General features: G+C 65.3%; 3 protein-coding genes across 8 annotated transcripts in view; 2 read left to right on the forward strand and 1 right to left on the reverse strand.

Annotated features, from left to right (window-relative positions):
- The window catches only part of LOC310888458 (dynamin-2), a 28345-nt gene extending 13202 nt beyond the window's left edge, over nt 1–15143 (forward strand). For 2 of the 5 annotated variants that reach the window (XM_083815140.1, XM_083815144.1), the window contains exons 13-21: nt 1546–1597; nt 2072–2083; nt 5055–5168; nt 9792–9901; nt 10061–10172; nt 10419–10583; nt 12714–12946; nt 14281–14535; nt 14657–15143. In XM_083815140.1, coding sequence (XP_083671266.1) covers nt 1546–1597; nt 2072–2083; nt 5055–5168; nt 9792–9901; nt 10061–10172; nt 10419–10583; nt 12714–12946; nt 14281–14535; nt 14657–14726 — 1123 coding nt within the window. In that variant the 3' untranslated portion in view covers nt 14727–15143. The remainder of the gene's footprint in view (nt 1–1545; nt 1598–2071; nt 2084–5054; nt 5169–9791; nt 9902–10060; nt 10173–10418; nt 10584–12713; nt 12947–14280; nt 14536–14656) is intronic. The other 3 variants (XM_083815141.1, XM_083815142.1, XM_083815143.1) reach the window with 3 other exon arrangements.
- Nucleotides 15144–17127: 1984 nt separating this feature from the next.
- LOC310888459 (transmembrane emp24 domain-containing protein 1-like) lies at nt 17128–19593 on the reverse strand. The gene is made up of 4 exons (XM_083815145.1): nt 19387–19593; nt 18704–18801; nt 18398–18578; nt 17128–17451 (listed from the first exon to the last, which is right to left on the reverse strand). The coding sequence occupies exons 1-4, from the start codon at nt 19555–19557 to the stop codon at nt 17233–17235; spliced, it is 669 nt and encodes a 222-aa protein (XP_083671271.1). The 5' UTR covers nt 19558–19593; the 3' UTR covers nt 17128–17232.
- A 1252-nt stretch (nt 19594–20845) lies between these two features.
- Nucleotides 20846–24568, forward strand: LOC310888460 (uncharacterized protein). 2 transcript variants are annotated; one of them, XM_083815146.1, is made up of 8 exons: nt 20846–21193; nt 21271–21558; nt 22356–22433; nt 22551–22631; nt 22724–22751; nt 22891–22934; nt 24147–24184; nt 24323–24568. In XM_083815146.1, the coding sequence occupies exons 1-8, from the start codon at nt 21142–21144 to the stop codon at nt 24410–24412; spliced, it is 699 nt and encodes a 232-aa protein (XP_083671272.1). In that variant the 5' UTR covers nt 20846–21141; the 3' UTR covers nt 24413–24568. The 2 variants fall into 2 exon arrangements, with proteins under 2 accessions (XP_083671272.1, XP_083671273.1); XM_083815147.1 differs by lacking the exon at nt 22724–22751 and having other exon boundaries at nt 20856–21193.
- The last annotated feature ends 2221 nt before the right edge of the window (nt 24569–26789 follow it).

Here is a 26789-nt window from a genome sequence, read left to right on the forward strand (position 1 = left end):
GCCGCGCCGTCCGTCTGTCCCCGTCCTTCCTCCTTCCCTTCCTCCTCCTCGTCCCAGCAGCGCGGCCCCGGCGTCGCGCTGCCGAGAGCCCCAGCTCGGCTGTCCCCGCGGGGACGGAGCCCCGTGCTCGCGCCCCCGCTTCCCGGCAGAGCCCCCTCTGCTTCTCCTCCTCCGGTCCCCTTCTGTTTTCTTTCACTTTTCCCCCTTTTTCCCCTCCTTTTCCCGATCACGTCTCCGCTTCTCGCCTTGGTTCCCGCGCGGTTCCTTCCTCTTCTCCTAACCTCTCCTGTTTTTCCTTGGAACCGCCTCGCTCTCTCGCGCTCCGGACTCCTCCGAATCTCTCCCTCTCCCCAGCTGTTACACTGAGCAGCACTTGGCGACAGGGTGGGTACCCGCAGCAGCAGCAGTAGTAGCAGTAGCAGCAGCAGCAGCAGCAGCAGTAGCAGCAGTAGCAGCAGCAGCACCAGCAGCAGCAGCAGCATGTGCCTGCATGCGCCGAGCTCTCCGCCCCGGGCTCAGCACCCGGGGGAGCTCCCCGCTCCCATCCGGAGCTCAGGGCTGGGTCTCGCCCGGCGCCAGGAGGGTTTTAGGGACCCCAGGACCAGATCCAGCACCCACCCCCCAAAAACAGGGACGCCCCCGGGGGTCCTGCCGCCTCCCCCCCCCCTCCAAAGGCGCTTGCGAGCTGCTTCTCCCCGGGGCGTCCCGGCGTGGCTCTAACGGTTCTCCCGGATTTTGTTCCCGCTCCTGACTAACGGGCACGTCCCGCGCCGCGCCCCCGCGTCCCCGTGGGTGCTCAGGAGAGACAGGTAGCGTTCCCTCCGGTGCAGGTACGCGGGGTTTTTGGTCCCAGCCTTTCCTTTTCTTTTTTTTTTGGGGGGGTGTGGGGGGGGACGTGGGCGGGACCAGGAGGTTGCAGGCGGTTCTGGAGAGGAGTCGTGGTGCTTGGCGAGGCCCCCGGACCCCTTGGGCTTTCCGACCTCTGGGTGTTTCCTATCCCGCGCCCCCCCCTCCCCGCCCCGGGGACGCGCAGGCTTGAAACCAACCCGCCTGCCCGGAGGTAAGGACTGGAAGGAAGCAGATAAAGCTGCCCGGGGCGCAAAACCCCGTCTGTGTGTCCCCCCCCCCGCCTCAGCACCGCATTCGGTCCCAGCCCGACGGAGAGGGCTCCTCAAACCGCTGGCCCTAAGTCCCGGGAAGGGGGGGGGAAAAATCCCACCCCGCAGCCCCAGGGGGGGAAAAATCCCACCCCGCAGCCCCAGGGGGGAAAAAATCCCACCCCGCAGCCCCAGGGGGGGGAAGAATCCCACCCCGCAGCCCCAGGGGGGGGAAGAATCCCACCCCGCAGCCCCGGGGGGGGAAGAATCCCACCCCGCAGCCCCAGGGGGGGAAAAATCCCACCCCGCAGCCCCCCGCGGGGCTCAGCTCTTCCTTCCAGCACTCCTGGCAGCCCGGGGAGGTGGGGAAGCGTGCGGCCCCCGGGGGGGGGGGGCTCAGCACCGTCCCCCTCTCCTCCTAAAACTTCCCCCCCCTCTATTTTCGCAGCGCGCAGCAGAGGAACACGCAGACCAACAAGAAGCGAGCCGTCCCCAACCAGGTACAGCCCGCTGGGTTCGGGTCCCGCTTCGGGAGCTGCCCCCCCCCCTGCGGCTCCGGGGGCCGGATCCGCCGCGGCCCCCCGGCGAGGTTTGGAGGTGGGGGACGGAGGAAGGGAAACGCGGCTCTGCCTCGATATGGGGGGGGGGGGCGGCGGCGCGGGACTGGAAGCCCCCCCCTTTGCATGGTCCTAGGTGTGGCAGGACGTAATGCAGACGCTGCCTCCTTGGTCGGAAAGATTGTGATGAATTATTAACACTGTAAAAATTATAATTAATAGCATGTCCCTGTTTTTCTCTCGCTGTTTTCTCCGCTTTTTCCTACCATTTTCGTGCCTCCCGCTCTCTTCTCCCTCCCGCCACTTCTCTTTCTCTTCCCTCTTCCGTCTCCTCCTCGTCCTGCTTTTGTGTTTTGTTTTCTCCCCCCCCCTCACCCACGCCCCTCTCCCCCCCCCCTTAATTTTGCGCGCCCCAAGGGGGAGATACTGGTAAGTACCCGTGTGGACTGGTAGTACTGGTAGAGACGGCAGCCAGGGAGGGACGCGGCCCGGCCAGGAATCGCCCCCGAGCCCGCACCCGGCGCCTCTCGCACCCCAGAACTGAGCACGCCGGCGGCAGGGGCAGGGCAGGATCCCCCCCCCCCCCAAAAAAAACCCAAAACAGCCTCTTGGAGGTGGGAATTCATCCCGGTCCCTTCGTCCCCACGCTTCTCCCCTTTCCACGGGCAGGGGGGAAGGGGGAGCGGGAGGCCGAAATCTTCACCCCGCCGGGGTTTTCGGGGTGCGCCCGCTGCCAGCGTGAGGCTGGAGGGGAGAAATGCCCCCCCCGGGGAGGGAGGCGTTATCCTCCCGAGCTGCTTTTTGGGCTCGGAGCTGCTTTTCGGGCTGGGGTTTCCCGTGCCCGGCCGCCGGCCCCGTAAATCCCGGCTGGCGGCGGCGGCAGAGGCAAATTTTGGGGTCCCCTTTTGGGCGCGTTATTCGGCCGGCGAAGAGCTTCGCCTCCGGCGTGCTCACTTCTTCGGGGGGGTGGCAGAGGGCTGAGCTTGCTCCCAAGGGAGAAGTTTCCCCGTCCCTGGGCGAGCTTTTCCCTCGGGGGGGGGGGCAGCGGGTGGTGAGGGGGGGGTCCTGGCCCCCGCTTTTGGGGCTCGGGGTGGAGGAAATGGAAGCGTCTGCGAGGGAAGCGGTCTCAACCCGCTTCCCCCGGGGGCTGCGCTTCCAGCGGCCTCGCGTCGCCTCCCGGGCCCTTCGCCGCCTTCAGAGGCTTCCGTTTCCTCCCGGCACCGTCCCCCCAAAAAACAAAACGGGGGCGGCCCCCCCCCGGGGCCCGATCCTGCCGCCTCCGAGCTCCGCTCCCCTCGCTGGCTGTGCCCACGGAGGACGGGGTGGGGGGGGGAACGCGCCTGGTGCCGGGACGGCGGAGGGCCGGCGGCGAAGGACTCGAGGCTTCCGATTCGGAGCTGAGCACCCCGGCGGGGGGGGACACCCCAAAATCAGCCCCGAGCGCGACCTGCACCCCCCCCCCCCCCCCCCGTCCTCCTCCCCTCGAGCCCAGGAGCGCCCCGGGGCCTCCCTGGTGCCCCAAATCCCGTTTCGGCTTTTTCCCCGAGGCTCCAGCTCGGGGCTGGGGTTTCGGCCTCTCCCCGCGCCGTGCCCCCGCGGCGGGGGGGCCCCGCTCCCCGTTATTTTGCCCGCGGCGGCCTCCGGTCGCGTTTTCGGGGCAGCAGCCTCGGGCCGCGCCGCCGGACCTCCGCCCTCCGCGGTCCCCGAGCTCGGCACACGCTCAGCAGTGGGTTTTCGGACCAAACCGGTGGGTTTTTGAACCAAACCAGTGGGTTTTTGGACTGAACCGGTGGGTTTTTAAAGCCAAATCGACGGTTTTTAGAACCAAACCGATGGTTTTTGAAACCAAACCGATGCTTTTTAAAGGCAAACCGGTGGTTTTTGAAACCAAACCGACGGTTTTTAAAGCCGAACCGATGGGTTTTAGAACCAAACCGATGGGTTTTAAAGCCAAATCAATGTTTTTTAAAACCAAACCAACAGTTTTTAAAGCCAAACCGATGGTTTTTGAATCCAAACCGATGGGTTTTAAAGCCAAACTGATGTTTTTTAAAGCCAAACTGATGTTTTTTAAAGCCAAACTGATGTTTTTTAAAGCCAAATTGATGCTTTTTAAAGCCAAACCGATGGCTTTTAAAGCCAAACCAACGGCTTTTTAAAGCCAAACTGATGCTTTTTAAAGCCAAACCGATGGGTTTTAAAACCAAACCGATGGGTTTCAAAGCTAAACCGACGGTTTTTAAAACCAAACCAATGTTTTTTAAAGCCAAACTGATGCTTTTTAAAGCTGAATCGATGCTTTTTAGAACCGAACCGATGGGTTTTAAAGCCAAATCGATGCTTTTTGAAACCAAATCGATGGGTTTTGAAGCCAAACCGATGGGTTTTGAAGCCAAACCGATGGGTTTTAAAGCCAAACCGATGGGTTTTAAAGCCAAACCGATGCTTTTTCAAGCCAAACCAGGGTGCTCGCAGCGAACCGGCAGGCGGAGCCCCCTCCCTGCCGCCCTCCGCCTCCTTACCCTCGCGCTCCTTCCTCCCCTTGCCGGGAAAACCACCGTGTGTGCGCCTCACCCCCCCACCACCCCCCCCAGGATTTCGGCACGGCTCCCACGGCCCCCCCCGGCCCCCTCCCACCAATTCCCAGCTCTGGCCGCCGCGGTCCTGAGCCCTGCCTCAGTTTCCCCCCCCCTGCTCCCCGCCGAGCCGTGCCGAACTCCGCGTCCCGCCGCCGTCTAACCCCTCTCTGCTCAACCGCCGGCCTTCGTCGCCCCCCCGGGGCCCCGCTTCGGGCTGACCCCCCCCCCCCCCAGCACGTTTTTGTCCCCCCCCCACTAACCCGGCTGGTGGCACTAACCCCGCAGCGCTGGGGCAGAGAGGGCGCGGGGGGCGCAGGGCTATGGGGAGAGGGGAAAAGCGGTGCTGGGCTGCCTCCACGCGAGGCTGGGAACCCCAAACCCCCCCCCCCCGGGGAATGGGGGTGCTCGGCGGCAGCGAGACCCCGGGGGGAGAGGCGGAGGCTGCAGCCCCCTCCCCAGGGAGGGCGAGGGCTCGGCCCCGCAGCGCAGGAGGTGGGAACAGGGAGGAAAAATCCCCCCCGGTTTATCCCCAAAATCTCGTTAGCCGCTAAATGAGCCCGGGGGGGGGGCTCGTTAGCCCCTAAACGAGCCCGGGGGGGGTCGATGCTCGCAGCGGCTCCGGGGTGCCAAGAGCGACAGCCGAGCGAGGGCGTTTTGGGGGCAGGCGGAGGATTTGGGGGGAAAACCACGGGTTTCCGGGGGGTTTGATCCGGCTGAGGGGCTCCTGAGCCTCCCCTCCTCCCCGGGGGGGGGCTCCTCGGGATCGAGGGGCTCCCGGCGCCGCCCCCCCCCCGCTCCCCGGCGCCGCTCTGTGCCCGCAGGTGATCCGCAGGGGCTGGCTGACCATCAACAACATCAGCATCATGAAGGGCGGCTCCAAGGAGTACTGGTTCGTGCTGACCGCCGAGTCGCTCTCCTGGTACAAGGACGAGGAGGTACGGGGCCGGGGGGGGGGTGGGGGGGGCCGAACGGGGCAAGCCCCACGTCCCCAGGCGGCCCCCCCGCCCCCCGGGTCGGGGACCCTTCCTTTTGGGGTCACGGGCCTTCCTTTGGGGGTCAGGGACCTTCCTTTTGGGGTTGGGGCCCTCCTTTAGAGGCCGGAGACCCTCCTTTGGGGACCGGGGACCCTCCTTCTGGGGTCAGGGCCCTCCTTTGGGGACTGGGGGCCCTCCTTCTGGGGTCAGGGCCCTCCTTTGGGGACCAGGGACCCTCCTTTTGGGGTCACGGGCCTTCCTTTTGGGGTCAGGGCCCTCTTTTGGGGTCAGGGCCCTCTTTTGGGGTCGGGGACCCTCCTTTTGGGGACCAGGGACCTTTCTTTTGGGGTCGGGGCCCTCTTTTGGGGTCATGGGCCTTCCTTTTGGGGTTGGGGGCCCTCCTTTGGGGACCGGGGACCCTCCTTTTGGGGACCGGGGACCCTCCTTTTGGGGTCAGGGACCCTCCTTTTGGGGTCAGGGACCCTCCTTTTGGGACCGGGGACCTTCCTTTTGGGGTTGGGGGCCCTCCTCTGGGGACCAGGGACTTCCCTTTTGGGGTCAGGGACCTTCTTTTTGGAGTCAGGGACCCTCCTTTGGAGACCGGGGACCTTCCTTTTGGGGTCACGGGCCTTCCTTTTGGGGTCGGGGACCTTCTTGGAGTCAGGGGCCCTCCTTTGGGGACCAGGGACCTTCCTTTTGGGGTCGGGGGCCCTCCTTTAGAGGCTGGAGACCCTTCTTTGGGGACTGGGGACCCTCCTTTTGGGGTCACGGGCCTTCCTTTTGGGGACCGGGGACCTTCCTTTTGGGGTTGGGGGCCCTCCTTTGGGGACCAGGGACTTCCCTTTTGGGGTCAGGGACCTTCTTCTTGGGGTCAGGGACCCTCCTTTGGAGACCGGGCACCTTCCTTTTGGGGTCATGGGCTTTCCTTTTGGGGTCAGGGACCCTCCTTTTGGAGTAATGGGCCTTCCTTTTGGGGTTGGGGGCCCTCCTTTAGGGGCCAGAGACCCTCCTTTGGGGACCAGGGACCTTCCTTTTGGGGTTTGGGACCTTCTTCTTGGGGTCAAGGGCCCTCCTTTGGGGACTGGGGGCCCTCCTTTGGGGACTGGGGGCCCTCCTTTAGGGACCGGGGACCCTCCTTTTGGGGTCAGGGACCCTCCTTTTGGGGTCATGGGCTTTCCTTTTGGGGTCAGGGACCCTCCTTTTGGGGTCACGGGCTTTCCTTTTGGGGTCAGGGACCCTCCTTTTGGGGTCGGGGGCCCTCCTTTAGAGGCCGGAGACCCTTCTTTGGGGACCGGGGACCCTCCTTTTGGGGTCACGGGCCTTCCTTTTGGGGTCAGGGCCCTCTTTTGGGGACCGGGGACCTTCCTTTTGGGGTCGGGGCCCTCCTTTAGAGGCCGGAGACCCTCCTTTGGGGACCAGGGACCTTCTTCTTGGAGTCAGGGGCCCTCCTTTTGGGGCCGGGGACCCTTCTTTTGGGGTCAGGGACCCTCCTTTTGGGGTCACGGGCTTTCCTTTTGGGGTCGGGGACCCTCCTTTTGGGGTCACGGGCCCTCCTTTTGGGGTCGGGGACCCTCCTTTGGGGGCCAGGGACCTTCCTTTTGGGGACTGGGGCCCTCCTTTAGGGACCGGGGACCTTCCTTTTGGGGTCACGGGCTTTCCTTTTGGGGTCACGGGCTTTCCTTTTGGGGTGGGGGCCCTCCTTTGGGGACCAGGGACTTCCCTTTTGGGGTCAGGGACCTTCTTCTTGGGGTCAGGGGTCCTCCTTTGGAGACCGGGGACCTTCCTTTTGGGGTCAGGGACCCTCCTTTTGGGACAAGGAACTTTCCTTTCGGGGTCAGGGACCCTCCTTTTGGGGTCAGGGTTCTTCCTTTAGCTCCCAGCTCAGAACCTGGTGCTCGGCTTCAACCCGTGTGGGGTTTTGGGGGGGGGGGGGGGAAAACCCCACCTCCGTTCTGGCCCCCGGGGCGGCGCAGCCACGGGGTGGAGGAAAACCGTCCCCATCTTCGCCCCCCCGGGGCACCGGGGCTTTATTTTCACCCCGGGGGTTTATTTTCACCACACCCCGAGGCCCCCCCCAAAGCGCTGCTCCCCGTGGGCCGGGTCCTATCCTGCCCCCTCCGGGGGGGGGGGCTGAGCCCCCCGTGGCTCAGTTTCATCCCCACCACTTCCACTTTTCCCATTTTCCGGCCTTTTTCCAGCCTTTTTTCCACCCCCGCAGGCTGAAAATCGCCCTCACTCCCCCCCCCGTGTCACCGGGGGGGTGCTGAGCTGGGTGCTGGCAGCAGGGGGGGGGCACAGCCCGGTGCTGAGCACGCGAGGCAGAAAAAGGAGCCGGGGGCACGGCTTTTATTTCCCTTTGTTCCCCCTCCTTCGGGCGGCTTCTCCCTGGGCCCACGGTGCTTTTTGGGGGGGCTCGACCCCCCCAAACGGGGTGGGGGACGCGGGGGGGGCTCCGCCGAGAAGCACGCCGCGCCAACGGGTGCAAGCAGAACCCTTTAATAACCCCGAAAAACGGTGTGATAACCCCAAGAACCCGTGTAATAACCCCAAAAACCCGTGTAATAACCCCGAAAAAACAATAACCCCGTAAAAACAATTTAATAACCCAAAAATCCTTTTAATAACCCCCCAAAAAATTTAATAACCCCCAAAACAACATTTAATATCCCCAAAAAACAATTTGATATCCCCCCAAAAACATTTAATAACCCAAAACCCCTCTAATAACCCCAAAACCCGTGTAATAACCCCCGAAACCCCTCTAATATCCCCAAAAACCTGCGTAATAACCCCAAAAACTCCTTTAATATCAGCAAAACCCGCGTAATAACCCCCAAAACCTGCGTAATAACCCTAAAAACCCACATACAACCCCCAGAAACCCACGCAATAACCCCGAAATCTCTCTAATAACCCCCAAACCCACGCAATAACCCCCAAAACCTGCGTAATAACCTCCCAAAAACCCACACAATAACCCCAAAATCCCTCTAATAACCCCCCGAAACCCACGCAATAACCCCCCAAACCTGCGTAATAACTCCCAGAAACCCATGCAATAACTCCGAAATCCCTCTAATAACCTCCCAAAACCCCTCTAATAACCTCCCGAAACCCGCGCAATAACCTCCCAAAACCCACGCAATAACCCCAAAAACCCGCACAATAACCCCGAAATCCGTCTAATAACCCCCCAAAACCTGCGTAATAACCCCCAAAAACCCATGCAATAACCCCAAAATCCCTCTAATAACCCCCAAAACCTGCACAATAACCCCCAAAACCTGCGCAATAACCCTGAAATCCCTGTAATAACCCCCCCCAAAACCCGCGCAATAACCCCCAAATCCCTCTAATAACCCCCAAACCCGCGCAATAACCCCATAAATTCCTCTAATAACCCCCCAAACCTGTGCAATAACCCCCAAAAACCTGCGCAATAACCCCCAAATCCCTCTAATAACCCCCCAAACCCATGCAATAACCCCCAAAAACCCGTGCAATAGCCCCCAAATCCCTCTAATAACCCCCCAAACCCGCGCAATAACCCCCAAAACCCCTCCAATAACCCCCCAAAACGCCGCGCAATAACCCCAAAGCCCCACGCAACGACCCCCAAACCCCGCGTAACAGCCCCCAAAGCCCCACGCAACGACCCCAAACCCCACGCAACGACCCCCCCGCCCCACGTACCAGCCCCGCCAAGGGCCGGATCCTTCCCCGCCGCCCCGTTACGTGCGGGCGCCGCTGCGCCAAAGGCGCCGTGAGCAGCGTGCAGAGGCCTGCGCCATTCGCACCCTCCTGCACGGGCGGGCTGAGCGCTGGGCAGCCTGGGCCCGACTCCCCGCCGCCGCCGCGCCGCCTTTGGGCCTTTCGCGTTGGTTTTCTAATTTTTTTTTAATTTTTTTTTTCTTCTCCCCCGTTTCCCCGGTTTTTATAATTAACGAGGAGCGACGCCGCCGGGGGGGGAGCAGGGAAGCCGCTTTCTTTCTTTTCTTTCTTTCTTTCTTTCTTTCTTTCTTTCTTTCTCTTCTATTTTTTTCTTTCTCTTCTATTTTTTTCTCTTTTCTTTTTTTCTTCCTTCCTTCCTCTTCCTTCCTTCCTCTTCCTTCCTTCCTCTTCCTTCCTTCCTCTTCCTTCCTTCCTCTTCCTTCCTTCCTCTTCCTTCCTTCCTCTTCCTTCCTTCCTCTTCCTTCCTTCCTCTTCCTTCCTTCCTCTTCCTTCCTTCCTCTTCCTTCCTTCCTCTTTTCTTTTCTTTTCTCTTTTTTATTTCTTTTTCTTTCTTTTTTTTTTCTTTCTTTTTTTTTGGGTCCCTTCTGACATGGCAAAACTCTGCCCAACAAATCCAGCCTGGAAAAAAAAAAAAATTAAAAAAAAATAAACAAACACACCAAAAAGCCGCGGGTTTCGCAGGAAATCGCGGAGGAGGAGTGTAGGGCGGCATGGGGGGGAGGAAGGCTCCGGGTGGCCGGGACGTCCCTTTCGGAGACAAAGCGGGGCCGGGGGCCCTCCCAAAAACGCTTCCAGATGCGGGGCTGGGGCTCGGCTCGCTCTCAGCCCTGCTTTTCTCTGCCCCCCCCCCAGGAGAAGGAGAAGAAGTACATGCTGCCCCTGGACAACCTGAAGATCCGCGACGTGGAGAAGGGCTTCATGTCCAACAAGCACGTCTTCGCCATCTTCAACACCGAGCAGAGGTGAGGGCCCGAGCCCCAGAGCTCGCCGCCGGGCCTCCCCCCCCTTCCCCTCGGGGGGGGGATCTCTCGGAGGCAGCGGCCATTTCGGGCTCCCCCCCCTCGTTGCCGAGGCCGCGTGGTTTCGGAGGCCTCCCCTCCTCATCCTCGCCCTTCCTCCAGGAACGTCTACAAAGACCTCCGCCAGATCGAGCTGGCCTGCGACTCCCAGGAGGACGTGGACAGCTGGAAGGCCTCCTTCCTCCGGGCCGGCGTTTACCCGGAGAAGGACCAAGTAAAGCCCCCCCCCCCTCCGAGCTGCCCCCCTGGGAGCCGAGCCCGCGGCTCCTTCGCCCCCCCACCCTGCCTGAAACCGAAGAGAGGAGCAAGGATCCTGCCCGCTGGACGCGGCGTCCCTTTTGCTCCGAAATCCCCTTTTTTTTTTAATTTTTTCCCCCCTTAAAGCGTCCGTTTGGGATGGCTCGCTGGGGGGGGGGTCCCGGCGGTGACGGGTGCCCCCCCCATCGCTGTCCCCGAGCAGACGGAGAACGAGGACGGCGCCCAGGAGAACACCTTCTCCATGGACCCCCAGCTGGAGCGGCAGGTGGAGACCATCCGCAACCTCGTCGACTCCTACGTGGGCATCATCAACAAGTCCATCCGCGACCTCATGCCAAAGACCATAATGCACCTCATGATAAATAATGTGAGTCGGGGACGGGGGGGGCGAACGGGGGCTCCTGGCGCCGCGGGGAGAAGCCCCCCGGCCCCCCTCGGGGAGCGACAGGGATCCGACGACCTCGTGGCTCTGCGTTTCTCCATCGTGGCGCTTCGAGCACCGAGGGGGTCGGGCTTTTGATGATCCTTTTGGGTCCCTTCCAACTCGGGGTTGGGTCCCTTCCACCTCGGGGCGTTATTCCGCGATTCCACGGCTCGAGCTGAATCCTTCCGGGTCCCTTCCACCTTGGGGTTGGGTCCCTTCCACCTCGGGGAGTTATTCCGTGATTCCACTGCTCGAGCTGGATCCTTTCAGGTCCCTTCCACCTCGGGGTGTTACTCCATGATTCCCCGACTCGAGCTGAGTCCTTTCAGGTCCCTTCCACCTTGGGGTTGGGTCCCTTCCACCTTGGGGCGTTATTCCGTGATTCCCCGATTCGAGCTGAATCCTTCCGGGTCCCTTCCACCTCAGGGCGTTATTCCATGATTCCCTGACTCGAGCTGAGTCCTTTCGGGTCCCTTCCTTCCACCTTGGGGTTGGGTCCCTTCCACCTTGGGGTTGGGTCCCTTCCACCTCAGGGTGTTACTCCATGATTCCCCGACTCGAGCTGAATCCTTCTGGGTCCTTTCCACCTTGGGGTGTTCTGCGGTTCCCCGACTTGAGCTGAATCCTTTCGGGTCCCTTCCACCTCGGGGTGTTATTCCGCGATTCCCCGACTCGAGCTGAGTCCTTTCGGGTCCCTTCCACCTCGGAGTTGGGTCCCTTCCACCTCGGGGAGTTATTCCATGATTCCATGACTCGAGCTGAGTCCTTTCAGGTCCCTTCCACCTCGGGGTGTTATTCCGCGATCCACGACTCGAGCTGGATCCTTTTGGGTCCCTTCCACCTTGGGGTTGGGTCCCTTCCACCTTGGGGAGTTATTCCGTGATTCCACGACTCGAGCTGAGTCCTTTTGGGTCCTTTACCACCTCGGGGTTGGGTCCCTTCCACCTTGGGGTGTTCTGCGGTTCCCCAACTTGAGCTGAATCCTTCCGGGTCCCTTCCACCTCGGGGTTGGGTCCCTTCCACCTCGGGGCGTTATTCCACAATTCCCCGACTCGAGCTGGATCCTTCCGGGTCCCTTCCACCTTGGGGTTGGGTCCCTTCCACCTCGGGGTGTTCTGCAGTTCCCCGATTCGAGCTGAGTCCTTTTGGGCCCCTTCCACCTCGGTGTTCGGTCCCTTCCACCTCGGGGCGTTACTCCATGATTCCCCAACTTGAGCTGAATCCTTCTGGGTCCTTTCCACCTCGGGGTTGGGTCCCTTCCACCTCGGGGTGTTATTCCCTGATTCCACGACTCGAGCTGGATCCTTTCGGGTCCTTTACCACCTTGGGGCGTTATTCCATGATTCCAGGATTTGAGCTGAGTCCTTCCGGGTCCCTTCCACCTCGGGGTGTTCTGCGGTTCCCCGATTCGAGCTGAGTCCTTTCGGGTCCTTTCCACCTCGGGGCGTTATTCCGTGATTCCACGGCTCGAGCTGAGTCCTTTTGGGTCCTTTACCACCTTGGGGTTGTGTCCCTTCCACCTCGGGGCGTTATTCCGTGATTCCATGGCTCGAGCTGAGTCCTTCTGGGTCCCTTCCACCTCGGGGTTGGGTCCCTTCCACCTCAGGGTGTTACTCCATGATTCCCCGACTCGAGCTGAGTCCTTTCGGGTCCCTTCCACCTTGGGGTTGGGTCCCTTCCACCTCGGGGTGTTCTGCGGTTCCCCGATTCGAGCTGAATCCTTCTGGGTCCCTTCCACCTCGGGGTGTTACTCCATGATTCTCCGACTCGAGCTGAATCCTTTTGGGCCCCTTCCACCTTGGGGTTGTGTCCCTTCCACCTCAGGGCGTTATTCCGCGATTCCACGGCTCAAGCTGAATCCTTTTGGGTCCCTTCCACCTCGGGGTTTTATTCCGTGATGATTCGAGCGGACGCCGAGGAGGCGTTCGGGTTCTCGGGCGTTTTTTTTTCCATCCCGCTTCTCGCGAAGCCCGGTGGGGGGCCGCCCTCGCCTCATCCCGCCCCCGCCGCTCGAGGGGTTTCCCCGTTACCGGACCCCCCCCAAATCTCCTCGGGGCTTCACCCCCCCCGCAGACCAAGGATTTCATCCACTCGGAGCTGCTCGCCTACCTGTACTCGTCCGCCGACCAGAGCAGCCTGATGGAGGAGTCGGCGGACCAGGCGCAGCGGCGGGACGAGATGCTGCGCATGTACCACGCGCTGAAGGAGGCGCTCAGCATCATCGGCGACATCAGCACCAGCACCGTCTCCACGCCCGTGCCCCCGCCGGTGGACGACACCTGGCTGCAGACCGGCAGCGGGCACAGGTAGGGCACGGCCCGGAGGGTTTGGGGGGGGCTCGGCGGGGTTTGGGGGGGGCTCGGCGGGGTTTGGGGGTGCTCAGCAGGGCTTGGGGGAGCTCTGCAGGGTTCAGGGGGGGCTCAGCGGGGTTCAGGGGGGGCTCAGCGGGGTTCAGGGGGGGCTCAGCAGGGTTTGAGGGGGGCTCAGCGGGGTTTGAGGGGGGTTCAGGGGGGCTCAGCAGGGGCTGGGGGCGCTCAGCGGGGTTTGGGGGAGCTCTGCAGGGTTTGAGGGGGGCTCAGCGGGGTTCAGGGGGCGCTCAGTGGGGTTTGGGGGGCTCAGCAGGGGCTGGGAGGGGCTCAGCAGGGGCTGGGGGCGCTCAGCAGGGGCTGGGGGGGCTCTGCAGGGTTTGGGGGGGCTCAGCGGGGTTTGAGGGGGGCTCAACGGGGTTTGGGGGGCGCTCAGCGGGGTTTGGGGGCGCTCAGCAGGGTTTGAGGGGCTCTGCAGGGTTTGGGGGGGGCTCGGCGGCGTTGGAGGGGGCTCAGCGGGGTTCAGGGGGGGCTCAGCGGGGTTTGGGGGAGCCCTGCAGGGTTTGAGGGGGGCTCAGTGGGGTTCAGGGGGGCTGCAGAGGGCTGCGGACACCCCCTGACCCCTGCCGTCTCCCCGTAGCCCCCCGCCTCAGCGCAGCGGGGTTTAGGGGGGGCTCAGCGGGGTTTGGGGGGGTGCTGCAGGGTTTGAGGGGGGCTCAATGGGTTTCAGGGGGGCTCAATGGCATTCGGGGGGGGCTCTGCAGGGTTTGGGGGAGCTCTGCAGGGTTTGAGGGGGGCTCAACGGGGTTCGGGGGGGCTCAACAGGGTTTGAGGGGGGCTCAGCAGGGGCTGGGGGGGCTCAATGGGGTTCGGGGGGAGGCTCAGCAGGGTTTGGGGGGGCTGCAGGGTTTGAGGGGGGCTCAACAGCGTTCAGGGGAGCTCAGTGGGGTTTGGGGGGCTCTGCAGGGTTTGGGGGGGGGCTCAGTGGGGTTTGGGGGGGCTCTGCAGGGTTTGGGGGGGGGCTCAACAGCGTTCAGGGGAGCTCAGTGGGGTTTGGGGGGGCTCTGCAGGGTTTGGGGGGGGCTCAGTGGGGTTTGGGGGGGCTCTGCAGGGTTTGGGGGGCTCAGCGGGGTTTGAGGGGGGCTCAGTGGGGGCTGGTGGGGACTCAGCGGGGTTTGGGGGGGCTCTGCAGGGTTTGGGGGGGCTCAGCGGTGTTCAGGGGGGCTCAGCGGGATTTAGGGGGGGCTCAGCAAGCTTCGGGGGGGTGCTGCAGGGTTTGGGGGGGGGCTGCAGAGTGCTGCGGCCGCCCCCTGACCCCCGCCGTGTCCCCGCAGCCCCCCGCCTCAGCGCAGACCCGTCTCGGCCGTCCTGCCGCCGGGCCGGCCTCCTGCCGTGCGGGGCCCGACGCCGGGGCCGCCGCTGCTGCCCATCCCCGCGGGGGGGCCGTCCCCTTTCACGGCTCCCCCCATCCCCTCGCGCCCCGGACCCCAAAACGTCTTCGCTGCCCCCAACGACCCCTTCTCGGCCCCTCCGCAGATCCCCTCGCGGCCCGCACGCGTCCCCCCCGGCATCCCGCCGGGCGTGCCCAGGTAAGCGACCGGCTTTGGGGGGGGGGCGTTTTGTACCCCCAGGGCCTCGTCCTCGTCTCGGGGACCCCCCCGGTGGGCGCCCCCCCATCCCCACACCCTTTTTTTCCCCTTCTCTCCGCAGCAGGAGACCCCCGGCGGCGCCCAACCGGCCGACCATCATCCGCCCCGCCGAGCCCTCGCTCCTCGATTAAACCGCCCGCGGGGCCGCCGCCGCTCCCGCCCGGTGGGGGGGGGGGGGAAAAATGGGGTGTCCCCCCCCCCAACCCCCCCAGCATCTCATCTCTCGATTTATTATTTTTTTTTGGAACCCTCCACCCCGCCGTCAGCTCTCGGCCGAGCGGTTTCACACCCGGGCCGAGCCCCCGGACGCCAAACCGGGGAGGATTCTGGTTTTCTGGGGGGGGGGGGGGGGGGGGGTCGACTATTGCACTTTTTCGGTCAGAAACGCCCCCCCCCTGCCCCCCCCCCCAGCTCCCCTCCGACGCTCAGCGTCCTCAACGCGCGGGGCAGCTGGCGCCGAGGCCGATCAGATTCCTGCCTTCCTCCTCCTCCTCCTCCTCCTCTCCCCCCCCCCAGAATTTTTGTATTAATATATTATATATAAAACTTAGCGATTTTCATTTTTTGCCCCCCCCCCCGAAGCCCCCCGCCCCGGGAGCCGCTCGCTAACCCTGCCCGGAGCCTTTTACCTCCCTTTTTTATAGCTTCCAGGAAATTTTCTCTACGGGAACCGAGGCCGGGGGGGGGGGGCGAGGGGGGGGCGCAGGGAGCGAGTTGCTAACGAATTTAATTCGTTAAGGCGAGGCCCCGGCCGCTGCTCGCCTTAACGCCCGCGCCCCGAAGCCCCGGGGGGGAGGCCGGAGGATGCGGGGAAGGGGGGAAGGGAGCCCCCCAGCCCCCCAAAAAACACGCGGAGCCCCCCCCCGCCTCGCCGCCGCTTTCGCCCACGGTGCCTTTCCCCGCGGCGGGGGGGGGGGAGGATGTAAATATTTCTACGGACTGTACGGATTGTATAAAAACAGCGAAAAAGCAAAAAAAAAAAACAAAAAAAAAAGGAAAAAAAGATGTAGGTTTTTTAAAAACACCGGTGGGGTGGGGGGGGCGCGGAGATGGGGCTGCAGCACCAGCTGCCTTAACGGGGGGGCCCCGGGGGTTTGGGCCCCCCCCCCCGGGTGAGGGTCCCAAACCCCCCCAGCCTGCCGCGCTGGCGGGGCAGAGCTTTTTTGGGGGGGGGCTCGGCCGCCCGCCCGCTGCCCCCCGGCGTCGCCAGCGGCCCCCCGCTTCCCCCCCCCCCCGGCCCTAAGTAAAAAAACCAGCACGCTTCTGTCCCGGTCCTTCCGTTCGCCGCCGTGTAAGTGCCTCCGGTCTGTACCCTATTAATAAACTAAAGGAAAAAAAAATACAAAAAAAAATCAAAGAACACGAAAAGAAAAGAAATAAAAGGGAAAAACAAAAAGCTGGTGAAAGGCTCCGGCGCTTCCCGGTGGTTTCTCTCACCTCGGCGGTGGGGCGGGGGGGATTTTGGGGGGCTGGAGGGGGGATTTTGAGGTCTGGAGGGGGATTTTGGGGGTCCGGAGGGGGGCTTTGGGGGTCCGGAGGGGGGATTTTGGGGGCTGGAGGGGGGTTTTGGAGGTCCGGAGGGGGGCTTCTGGGGGCTGGAGGGGGGATTTGAGGGGCTGGAGGGGGGCTTTGGGGGTCCGGAGGGGGATTTTGGGGGCTGGAGGGGGGCTTGGGGGGCTGGAGGGGGCTTTTGGAGGTCCGGAGGGGGGCTTTGGGGGTCCGGAGAGGGGATTTTGGGGGCTGGAGGGGGGATTTGAGGGGCTGGAGGGGGGCTTTTGAGGTCCGGAGGGGGGCTTTGGGGGCTGGAGGGGGGATTTTGGGGGCTGGAAGGGGGCTTTGGGGTCCAGAGGGGGACTTTGGGGGCCACAGGCGGGCTTTGGGGTCCGGAGGGGGCTTTTGAGGGTCTGGAGGGGGGATTTTGGGGGCTGGAGGGGGGATTTTGGGGGCTGGAGGGGGGATTTTGGGGGCTGGAGGCGGACTTTGGGGTCCACAGGGGGCTTTGGGTGTTTGGAGGGGCGCTTTTAGGGTCTCGAGTCAAGGGGCACCCAGAAGGCAGCGCTGTCCTTGGCGCACTCGAGTGCCTCACACCCCCCCCCCCCCCCCCCCCCCGAGCTTTAGAGGGAGCGAAACCTCCAAAATTTGCCCGTTTCACCCCCAATTTCATCACCCGTCCCGCACCCAGCTCGGGGAGCAGGGGGCTCCCCCCCTCCCCCGGGTCATGCCCCTGCCCACAGCTGCGTGCACCCAAGGGCTCCCCTCCCCTGGGGGGGGGTGGGGGCATTTTTCGCCTTTAAGACCCCGGCTCTGTCCTAAAAACCTCAGAAACGTTTCTGGGGGGGGGCCCGGGGCTTTTTTTTTTTTGGGGGGGGGGGGGGATCCAACCCCCGGGGCGATACAGCGGGGGTGCGGAGCTGGGGAAAACGACGGCGCTGAGAGCGGGGTGGGGGCCGCGTCCCCACGGAGGAGAGGACGCCTCGGAGGGCGAATCCCCCCACCCCCCAAAAAAAAAAAAACCCAAAAGCAGCCGCGACACCGGGTACAAAGCCAGTTTTAATCCCTGGGGTGGGGAGGGGAAAAGCAGCAACTTCGTGGGGGCGGGGGGAGGGGGGGGAACGTCCCGGTGTCCCCCCCGCCCCGTCACGTCCGCACGGCCCGCTTGTCCTCGAAGAGGCTCTTCAGCATGTAGACCTGCAGGAAGGCCACGAGCAGCAGCGCGCCCAGGTTGACGGCCGACCAGAAGTTGACGCGGCCCAGGTTGCTCTCCTGCAGGTTGCGGTCGCGCGCCTCGAAGGCTCGCAGCAGCGCCTGCATCTGGATGCTCCGCTCCAGGCGGCTCCGCATGGTCTCGATGGATTCCTGCCCCCCCCCGAAGAAAAAAGCAAAAAAGAAACAAACAAACAAAAAACAAAAAGCAAAAACAAAAAACAAACAAACAAAAAAGAAACCAAAAAAAAAACAAACAAAAAAAAACACCGCAGAGGAGCCCCCACCCCGCCCTCGCCTCGCACTGGCCCCCAAAATCGGGCCGCCCCCCACCCCACCGTGTCCCCCCCCCCCTTGTACCTCGATGTCCACGATCTTGATGTCCAAAATCAGGCTGCCCCCCCTGCCCCCTGCCGTGCCCCCCCCCCCCCAATATGTACCTCGATGTCCTCGATCTTGACGTCCAAAATCACCCCCCCCCCCGTGTCCCCTTCCCCACTGTGTCCCCCCCTGCCTTGTACCTCGATGTCCTCAATCTTGACGTCCAAAATCGGGCTGCCCCCCGTGCCCCCCTCCCCGCCGTGCCCCCCCCCCCTTCTACCTTGATGTCCTCAACCTTGACGTCCAAAATTGGGCTGCCCCCCGTGCCCCCCCCACCTTGTACCTCGATGTCCTCGATCTTGACGTCCAAAATCGGCCCGCCCCCCATGCCCCCCTCCCTGCCGTGTCCCCCCCCCGTACATACCTTGATGTCTTTAATGTCCCCCCCCCCATACATACCTTGATGTCCTCGATCTTGACATCCAAAATCGGGCCGCCCCCCGTGCCCCATGCCTTGCCGTGTCCCCCCCCACCTTGTACCTCGATGTCCTCGAACTTGACGTCCAAAATCGCTCCCCCCCACCATGCCCCCCTCCCCGCCGTGTCCCCCCCCCCCCTTGTATCTTGATGTCTTCGATCTTGACATCCAAAATCGGGCCGCCCCCCCCCCTCCCCGCTGTGTCCCTCCCCCCCTTCTACTTTGATGTCCTCAATCTTGACGTCCAAAATCGGGCTGCCCCCCCTGCCCCCCGCCGTGCCCCCCCCCCCCCATACGTACCTTGATGTCCTCGATCTTGACGTCCAGCAGGTCCTCGGGCTCGGCCGCCTCCAGCCAGCCGTCGCCGTCGTCGTCCTGGGCGCTGTCGAAGATGAGCTCGAAGAACACGAGCTTCTCCGAGATGGTGCTGAAGGAGTTGTCGAAGCACAGCTTGTAGTCGCCTGCCTCGGTGGGCTCCACGCTGCGGAGGGGAGAGGGGCTGAGCCCGGTGCCGGCGCCGAGCGCGGGGCCCGGTGCCGGTGCTGAGCCCGGTGCCGGTGCCGAGCGCGGTGCCGGTGCCGGTGCCGAGCGCGGCGCGGGGCTCACGTGTGCACGCCGTCCGACTTGCGGTGCTCGCTGACCAGCAGCAGCCCCGAGGGGCTCTCCAGGGAGAAATCCACGTCCAGCCCCGCGCCGCCGATCACCTGCGGAGGCACCGGGACCCCCCCCCCGCCCCGGGGTTCTCATCTCTCCTCCGGTACCGGGTCCCGTTCCCCCTCCACCCCCCAGCACCACCCGGGACCCTGCCGGTGCCTCGTCCCCATGGGCTGCGGGTCCTGGCGGTGCCCCCGGTATGGGTCCCAGCGGTGCCCCCCGCACCCGGTACATCCCCGGTACCGGCCCCGTCCTCCCGGTACCGGCTCCGCACCAGCCCCGCACCCCCGGTACCGGGACCCGCTCCCCCCCAGCACCACCCCGGTCCCGGCCCTGGTCCCCTCCCGGTGCCACGGACCCAAGCCCCGCCCCCCGGTACCGGCCCCGCCCCCTCCGGTACAGACCCCGCCCCCTCCCGCAAGCCCCGCCCCCCTCCGGTACCGGCCCCGCTCCCCTACCGGTGCCACCGACCCAAGCCCCGCCCCCTCCGGTACCGGCTCCGGTCCCCTCCCGGTGCCTCCCACCCAGGCCCCGCCCCCTGTCGGTACAGGCCCCGGCCCCCCTCAAGCCCCGCCCCCCTCCGGTACCGGCCCCGCCCCCCTCCGGTACCGGCGCGGCCCCGCCCCCCCCGGCACCTGGTACTCGGCCTCCATGGAGGCGTTGCCGGGCGCCCCCTGGTAGAAGCACTCGCGGCGCCCCGCGGGCAGCACGAACGTCACCTCGGCGTCCGGTGGCGGCGGCGGCGGCGCGGCGCCCGGCCGGGCCCAGGCCGCCAGGCCCAGCAACCACAGCCAGGGGGCCGCCATCTTGCGCCGCGCTGCGCCTTTAACGCAGGCCCCGCCCCCCGCCCCCCCCTCCCTCGCCGGGGGTGGCCGCGGCGGTGCCTGAGGCGGGAGCGGCGCCGCGCGGCGGGAGGCGGGGGGCGGGGCCTGCAGGCGGCGCCTCGGCCGCCCGCGGATGGGAGGGGCGGGGCAGGAGGGGTAGGTGGGGGCCTCGCGGCGGCCGCGGCGCGCTCCCATTGGTCGCTCGCTGCCGGCACGCGGCGGCCCGGCTGCTCATTGGCCAGGCCGCCCCGAGAAGCGCCCGCCCCTTATCGGCGCCTGGCCCCGCCCCCGGGTGTGCTCTTGAGGGGAGGGCGGGGCCCCACAATGCCCCGCGTGGCTGGGGGGGGGGGGGGGGCGCGTTTGGGGCCCCTGGGGCAGATTTGGGGGGTCCTGGGGTCGGTTTTGGGGGGCCTGGGGCAGGTTTGGGGCTCCTGAGCTGGATGTGAGGCCACAGGGGCAGGGTTGAGACCCCTGGAGCAAATTTGGGAGCCCCTGGGGCAGATTTTGGAGGCCCTTGGGGCAGATGTGAGACCCCTGGGGCAGGTTTGAGACCCCTTGGGCAGATTTTGGGGACCCCTGGGGCAAATCTGGGGGCCCCTGGGGCAAATATGAGACCCCTGGGGCAGATTTTGGGGGCTCCTGGAGCAAATTTGCGGGCCCCTGGGGCAGATATGAGACCCCTGGGGCAGGTTTGAGACTCCTGGGGCAGTTCTGGGGGCCCCTGGGGCAGGTTTGGTGGCCCTGGGGCAGATAGGAGACCCCAGGGGCAGGTTTGGGGGTCCCTGGGGTAGGTTTGGGGGTACTGGGGCAGATTTTGGGGCCTCTTGGGCAGATATGAGACCCTTGGGGCTGCTCTGGGGGCCCTCGGGGCAGGTTTCAGGGCTCCTGGGGCAGATCTGGGGGGCCCTGGAGCAAATCTGGGGGGCCCTGGGGCAGATTTTGGGGGCCCCTGGGGTGTATATGAGACCCCAGGGGCAGGTTTCGGGGCTACTGGGGCAGGTTTGGGACCCCTGGGGCAGGTTTGGGGCCCTAGGGCAGATATGAGACCCCTGGGGCAGGTTTCAGGGCTCCTGGGGCAGGTTTGGGGGCCCCTGGGGTAGATCTGGGGGACCCTGGCCCAGCCCTGGGAGGTGCTGGAGCGGGTCCGAAAGGCCCGGGGGGCACATTCGGGAGGCCCTGGGGCAGTTCTGGGCGTCCTGGTGAGGTTCTGGAGGTCCTGGGGCAGCTCGGGGGGGGGCCTGAAGCAGGTTTTGGGGGTCCAGGAGGGGATTTTGGGGTCTCGGGTTTGCTCCTCCGCGCCCCTGTTGTGATAATTCAGAAGCGAGCCCGGCGAGATCGCACGCGGCGAGCCCGTTGCGCGCAGGATGTGGCTGGGATCTTGGGGCTTTTGGGGTGGAAAAAAGCCTCTCCGGGGCGTTTTGGGTCGAAAAACCGCCTCTTTGTGCAACGGGGCAAGTCCCAAGCACAATCCGTGCTCTTGTCATTTCTTTCCTGGGTGATGAAACTCGGTCTTGAGCAAAAACCCTTCTGCTCAGCGCGGGGCCGGAGCGTGCCGGGTTCTGCGGGATGAGGAGGACGAGGATGAGGATGAGGCTGAAGCTTCTCCTCCTGGTGGCAGGTACGTCGCCCCCCAGCCTCCCGGCACAGCCCGGGGCCGGGCTGGGAGCCCGCTGAGCCGTCCCGGTGCCCCCCCAGGAGCCGTGGCAGCCCCCCAGCTCGCCCCGGCCCCGCTCGGCCTCGTCTCCGGCGCGGCGCGGATCAGCTGCTTCGCCCCGCGGCGCTTCGCCGGCAGCACCTTCGAGCTCTTCGTCGCGGGCAGGACAGGCCCGGTGCAGAGCATCGCGGCCGAGCCGGGCCAGAATAAAGTGGATTTCATCCTGGACGAGGCCCCGGCGGGGTCCCGGTGCTACCGGTGCCGTTACCGGAGCTACAACGGCAGCGCCTGGCAGGCGTCGGAGCTCAGCGCCGAGATCGCGGTGAACGGTGCGGGGTGGGACCCGGAATCGCCGCGTTTGGCCCCGAAACCGCCGTGTTCGGCCCCAAAACTGCCGTGTTCGGCCCCAAAACCGCCGCGTTGGGCCCCAAAACCGCCGCGTTCAGACCCAAACCCATCACGTTTGGCCCCGAAACCATTGCGTTTGGCCCCAAAACTGCCGTGTTTGGCCCCAAAACTGCCGCGTTTGGCCCCAAAATTGCTGTCTTCAGCCCCAAAACCACCGTGTTCGTCCCCAGAATTGCCACATTCGGTCCCAAAAACACCAAGTTTGGCCCCAAAATTGACGTGTTCGGCCAAAAAATTGCCACGTTCGGCCCCAAAACTGCCACGTTCAGCCCCCACAACTGCCACGTTGGGCCCCAAAACCGCCACGTTTGGCCCCAAAACCACCACGTTGGGCCGCAAAATTGCCATGTTCGGCCCCAAAACCTCTGCGTTCGGCCCCAAAATTGCCACGTTCGGTCCCCAAACCGCCGCGTTCGGCCCCAAAACCGCCACATTGGGCCCCAAAATTGCCACGTTCAGACCCAAAACTGCCATGTTCGGCCCCAAAACCGCCGCAATGGGCCCCAAAACTGCCGTGTTTGGACCCAAAACTGCCACGTTCGGCACCAAAACTGCTGTGTTCGGCCCCAAAATCACCGTGTTCAGCCCCAAAATCACCGTGTTCAGCCCCAAAATTGCCACATTCGGTCCCAAAACCGCCACGTTCGGCCCCAGAATTGCCACGTTCGGCCCCCAAAACCGCCACATTTGACCCCAAAACCTCGCTCCCCTCCTGCAGCCTCGGAGGACGCCGCCTGCCTCCCCGACTTCACGCCCGCGCCTCCTCCTGCGCCCACCTCGGCGGCGCGGCTGGGAGGTACGGGGACGGGGGGGTTACGGGGACGGGGACGGGGGGGGTCTCCCCGTTTTATCCCCCCTCCCGGGGGACGGGGCAGGTCCCCCCCCCGAGCCCCGGCCCTGCCTTGCCTTGCAGCTCGGCCCTGGCTGCTCCCGGTGGTGCTGAGCGCGGCCGTCCTGGTGCTGCTGGCGGCGGCGGCGGCGGCGGCCTGGCGAGGTGTGTGTGTGGGGGGGGGGGGTCCGGGTTTTGGGGTGGGGGTCCCAGGAGGCTCCCCGCCGCCCTACAAAGCCCGTTTTCTTCCCCGGCAGCCAGGGGCGGACGGCAGCGGGCGGCGAGGTGAGCGAGGTGGGGGGCACGGGGGGGGGCGCGGGGGGGTATCGAGACCCCCCCCCCCCCCCTCCCCCCGGCAGCCCCGGCCCCGCAGCCTCCCCCATCCCGAAACGGCCCCGGGGCTGCCACGGGGTTTGTTTTGCAGGCACCCGGAGTCGTGCTGGACCGAGACGGGGTACCCCACGACAGGTAGGGCCCGGTGACCCCATAACGGGTTGGGGCCCGGTGACCCCATAACGGGTTGGGACCTGGTGACCCCATAACGGGTCGGGGCCCGGTGACCTCATACTGGGTCAGGGCCCGGTGACCCCATAACGGGTCGGGACCCGGTGACCCCATAACGGGTCAGGGCCCGGTGACCCCATAACGGGTCAGGGCCCGGTGACCCCATAACGGGTCGGGACCCGGTGACCCCATAACGGGTCAGGGCCCGGTGACCCCATAAGGGGTCAGGGACCCGGTGACCCCATAACGGGTTGGGGCCCGGTGACCCCATAACGGGTTGGGGCCCGGCGACCCCATAACGGGTTGGGACCTGGTGACCCCATAACGGGTTGGGGCCCGGTGACCCCATAACGGGTCGGGGCCCGGTGACCTCATACTGGGTCAGGGCCCGGTGACCCCATAACGGGTCAGGACCCGGTGACCCCATAACGGGTTGGGACCCGGTGACCCCATACCGGGTCAGGGCCCGGTGACCCCATAAGGGGTCAGGGACCCGGTGACCCCATAACGGGTCGGGGCCCGGTGACCCCATAACAGCTCACAGTACCCCATAACGGGTCGGGGACCTGGTGACCCCATAACGGGTCGGGACCCGGTGACCCCATATTGGGTTGGGGCCCGGTGACCCCATAACAGCTCACAGTACCCCATAACGGGTCGGGGACCTGGTGACCCCATAACGGGTTGGGACCCGGTGACCCCATAACAGGTTGGGGCCCGGTGGCCCCATAACGGGTCAGTACCTGGTGACCCCATAACGGGTTGGGGCCTGGTGACCCCATAACAGGTCGGTACCTGGTAACCCCATAACAGCTCACAGTAACCCCATAAGAGGTCAGGGATCCGGTACCCCATACCGGGTCTGGGCCCGGTGACCCCATAGTGGGTTGGGACCCAGTGACCCCATAAGAGGTCGGGGATCAGGTACCCCATACCGGGTCAGGACCTGGTAACCCCATCACGGGTCAGGGATCCGGTGACCCCATACCGGGTCTGGGCCCAGTGACCCCATACCGGGTCTGGGCCCAGTGACCCCATAACAGGCCAGGGCCCAGTAACCCCATATCGGGTCGGGGCCCGGTGACCCCATAACAGCTCGCGGTACCCCATACCGGGTCGGCACGGCCCCGTTCGCATCCACGGGCACCCCGTTAACGTCCTCCCTTCCCTTGGCAGAGCTCTGCTACGAGAACCGCGTCTTCGGAGCCCCTGTGGTGAGTGGGGTCGCTGTGGGGCCGCTGTGGGGCCGCTGTGGGGCCGCTGTGGGGCCGCTGTGGGGCCGCCGTGGGTGCCCCCACGGCCGAGGCTGCCCCCCCGGGGCTCCGCTCACCGCAGCCTCCGTCCCGGTGCAGAGCGCCGCCGGCCCCAACGCCCCGCCGCCGCGGCCCCGCACGCCCTCCCCGGCCCGGCCCCACTTCAGCACCTTCAGGTCGGCCGCGTGAGCCCGGACGGACGGACGGACGGACGGACGGAGCGACAGCACCGAGCCCCCCCGGGAGCCCCCCGGCAGAGCGCGGCGAACGGCCCCGGTGATGCCCGGGCCCCAAATCGCGGTGTCCCCGCTGGTCGCGGTGGCAATAAAGGCGTTGGCTGCCCGGTGGCGGTGCAGGTGTGGGTCTGTCCCCGCTACGCGGCCCCGGTGCCCGGTTCTGGTCCCAGTGCCGGTCCCGGTGCTGGTCCCGGTGCCCCGTGCCCGGTTCTTGGTTCCTGGGCCCTGTTCCCGGGGCCTGGTTTGGGTTCCTGGGCCCAGTTCCTATCCCGGTTCCTGTGCCCGGTTCCAGTTCCTCTCCCCGGTTCCATCCCAGTTCCCATCCCCGTTCCCATCCCCATGTCCAGTTCCCATGCCCAGTTCCATCCCAGTTTCCATCCCGCTCCATCTCAGTTCCCCCCTCCAGTTCCCATCCCGTTCCCATCCCCATCCCCGTTCCCCTCCCCGCTTCCATCCCAGTTCCCATCCCCATCCCAGTCCCCATCCCGGTTCCATCCCCAGTTCCCATCCTGGTTCTCGTTCCCGTCCCTATCCCGGTTCCCATCCCCGTCCCCATCCCCACTCCTGTTCCCGTTCCCATGCCCATCCCCATTCTGTCCCCATCCCATCTCCATCCCAGTCCCCATCCCGGTTCCATCCTCAGTTCCCATCCCGGTTCCCTCTCCCCGGTTCCATCCCAGTTCCCACCCCCATCCCCGTGCCCAGTTCCATCCCAGTTTCCGTCCTGGTCCATCCCAGTTCCCCTCTCCAGTTCCCATCCCATCCCCATCCCCGTTCCCGTGCCCGGTTCCGGTTCTGGTTCCTCTCCCCAGTTCCATCCCAGTTCCCACCCCCGTTCCCATCCCCGTGCCCAGTTCCATCCCCATTCCCACCCCGTTCCCATCCCCATGCCCAGTTCCATCCCAGTTCCCACCCCCGTTCCCATCCCCATCCCAGTTCCCACCCCCGTTCCCATCCCCGTGCCCAGTTCCATCCCAGTTCCCACCCCCGTTCCCATCCCCATCCCAGTTCCATCCCAGTTCCCCCCTCCAGTTCCCATCCCCATCCCAGTTCCCTCCCCGTTCCCACCCCCGTTCCCATCCCCATCCCAGTTCCATCCCAGTTCCCCCCTCCAGTTCCCACCCCCGTTCCCAACCCCATCCCCGTCCCCATCCCCGTTCCCTCTCCCCGGTTCCATCCCCGTTCCCACCCCGTTCCCATCCCCATCCCAGTTCCATCCCAGTTCCCACCCCCATTCCCATTCCCATCCCCGTGCCCAGTTCCATCCCAGTTCCCATTCCCATCCCCGTGCCCAGTTCCATCCCAGTTCCCACCCCCGTTCCCATCCCCATCCCCGTGCCCAGTTCCATCCCAGTTCCCATCCCCATCCCTGTGCCCAGTTCCATCCCAGTTCCCATCCCCATCCCCGTGCCCAGTTCCATCCCAGTTCCATCCCAGTTCCCATCCCCATCCCCGTGCCCAGTTCCATCCCAGTTCCATCCCACCCCCGTTCCCATCCCCGTGCCCAGTTCCATCCCAGTTCCCACCCCCGTTCCCATCCCCATCCCAGTTCCATCCCAGTTCCCATCCCCATCCCCGTGCCCAGTTCCATCCCAGTTCCATCCCAGTTCCCATCCCCATCCCCGTGCCCAGTTCCATCCCAGTTTCCATCCCGCTCCATCCCAGTTCCCCCCTCCAGTTCCCACCCCCGTTCCCATCCCCATCCCGGTTCCCGTCCCCCCCCCCCATCCCCTCCCCCCACCCCCCCTCCCCCCCCCTCCCCCTCCCCCTGCTCCGCGCCCGCCGCCCACCCGGGGGCGCTCCCTCCCCCTCCCCCCTCCCCCCTCCTCCCCCTCCCCCCCCCGCGCCGTTTCCCGGGGCGGGGCGGGGGCGGGGCGGGGGCGGCGGGCGCAAGATGGCCGCCGTGTCGGTGTTCGGCGGCGTGCGGCTGCTGACGATCGGCGACGCCAACGGGGAGCTGCAGCGGCACCAGGAGCAGCAGCCGCTGCGCCTCGAGGTCCGCACCGGGCCCGACAGCGCCGCGCTCGCGCTCTACGGCCGTGAGTGCGGGGGGGGAGGGGGCGGGGGGGGGAGGGGAGGGGGGGGGTGGGGGTGTGGGGTATGGGGGGGGGTAATGGGGGTGGGGTCTGGGGGGGTTAATGGGGCCGGGGGGGGGGTAATGGGGCCGGGGGGGTAATGGGGTCTGAGGTGGTAATGGGGCCGGGGGGGTAATGGGGTCTGAGGGGGGGTTGGGGGGTTGTGGGGTCTGGGGGGGTTGTGGGGCGGGGGGGTGATGGGGGGTTATGGGGTCTGGGGGGGGGATGGGGTCTGGGGGGGTTAATAAGGCCGGG

This window comes from Anser anser (genome assembly GCF_964211835.1).
Source record: "Anser anser genome assembly, chromosome: 35".
Lineage (NCBI taxonomy): Eukaryota > Metazoa > Chordata > Aves > Anseriformes > Anatidae > Anser > Anser anser.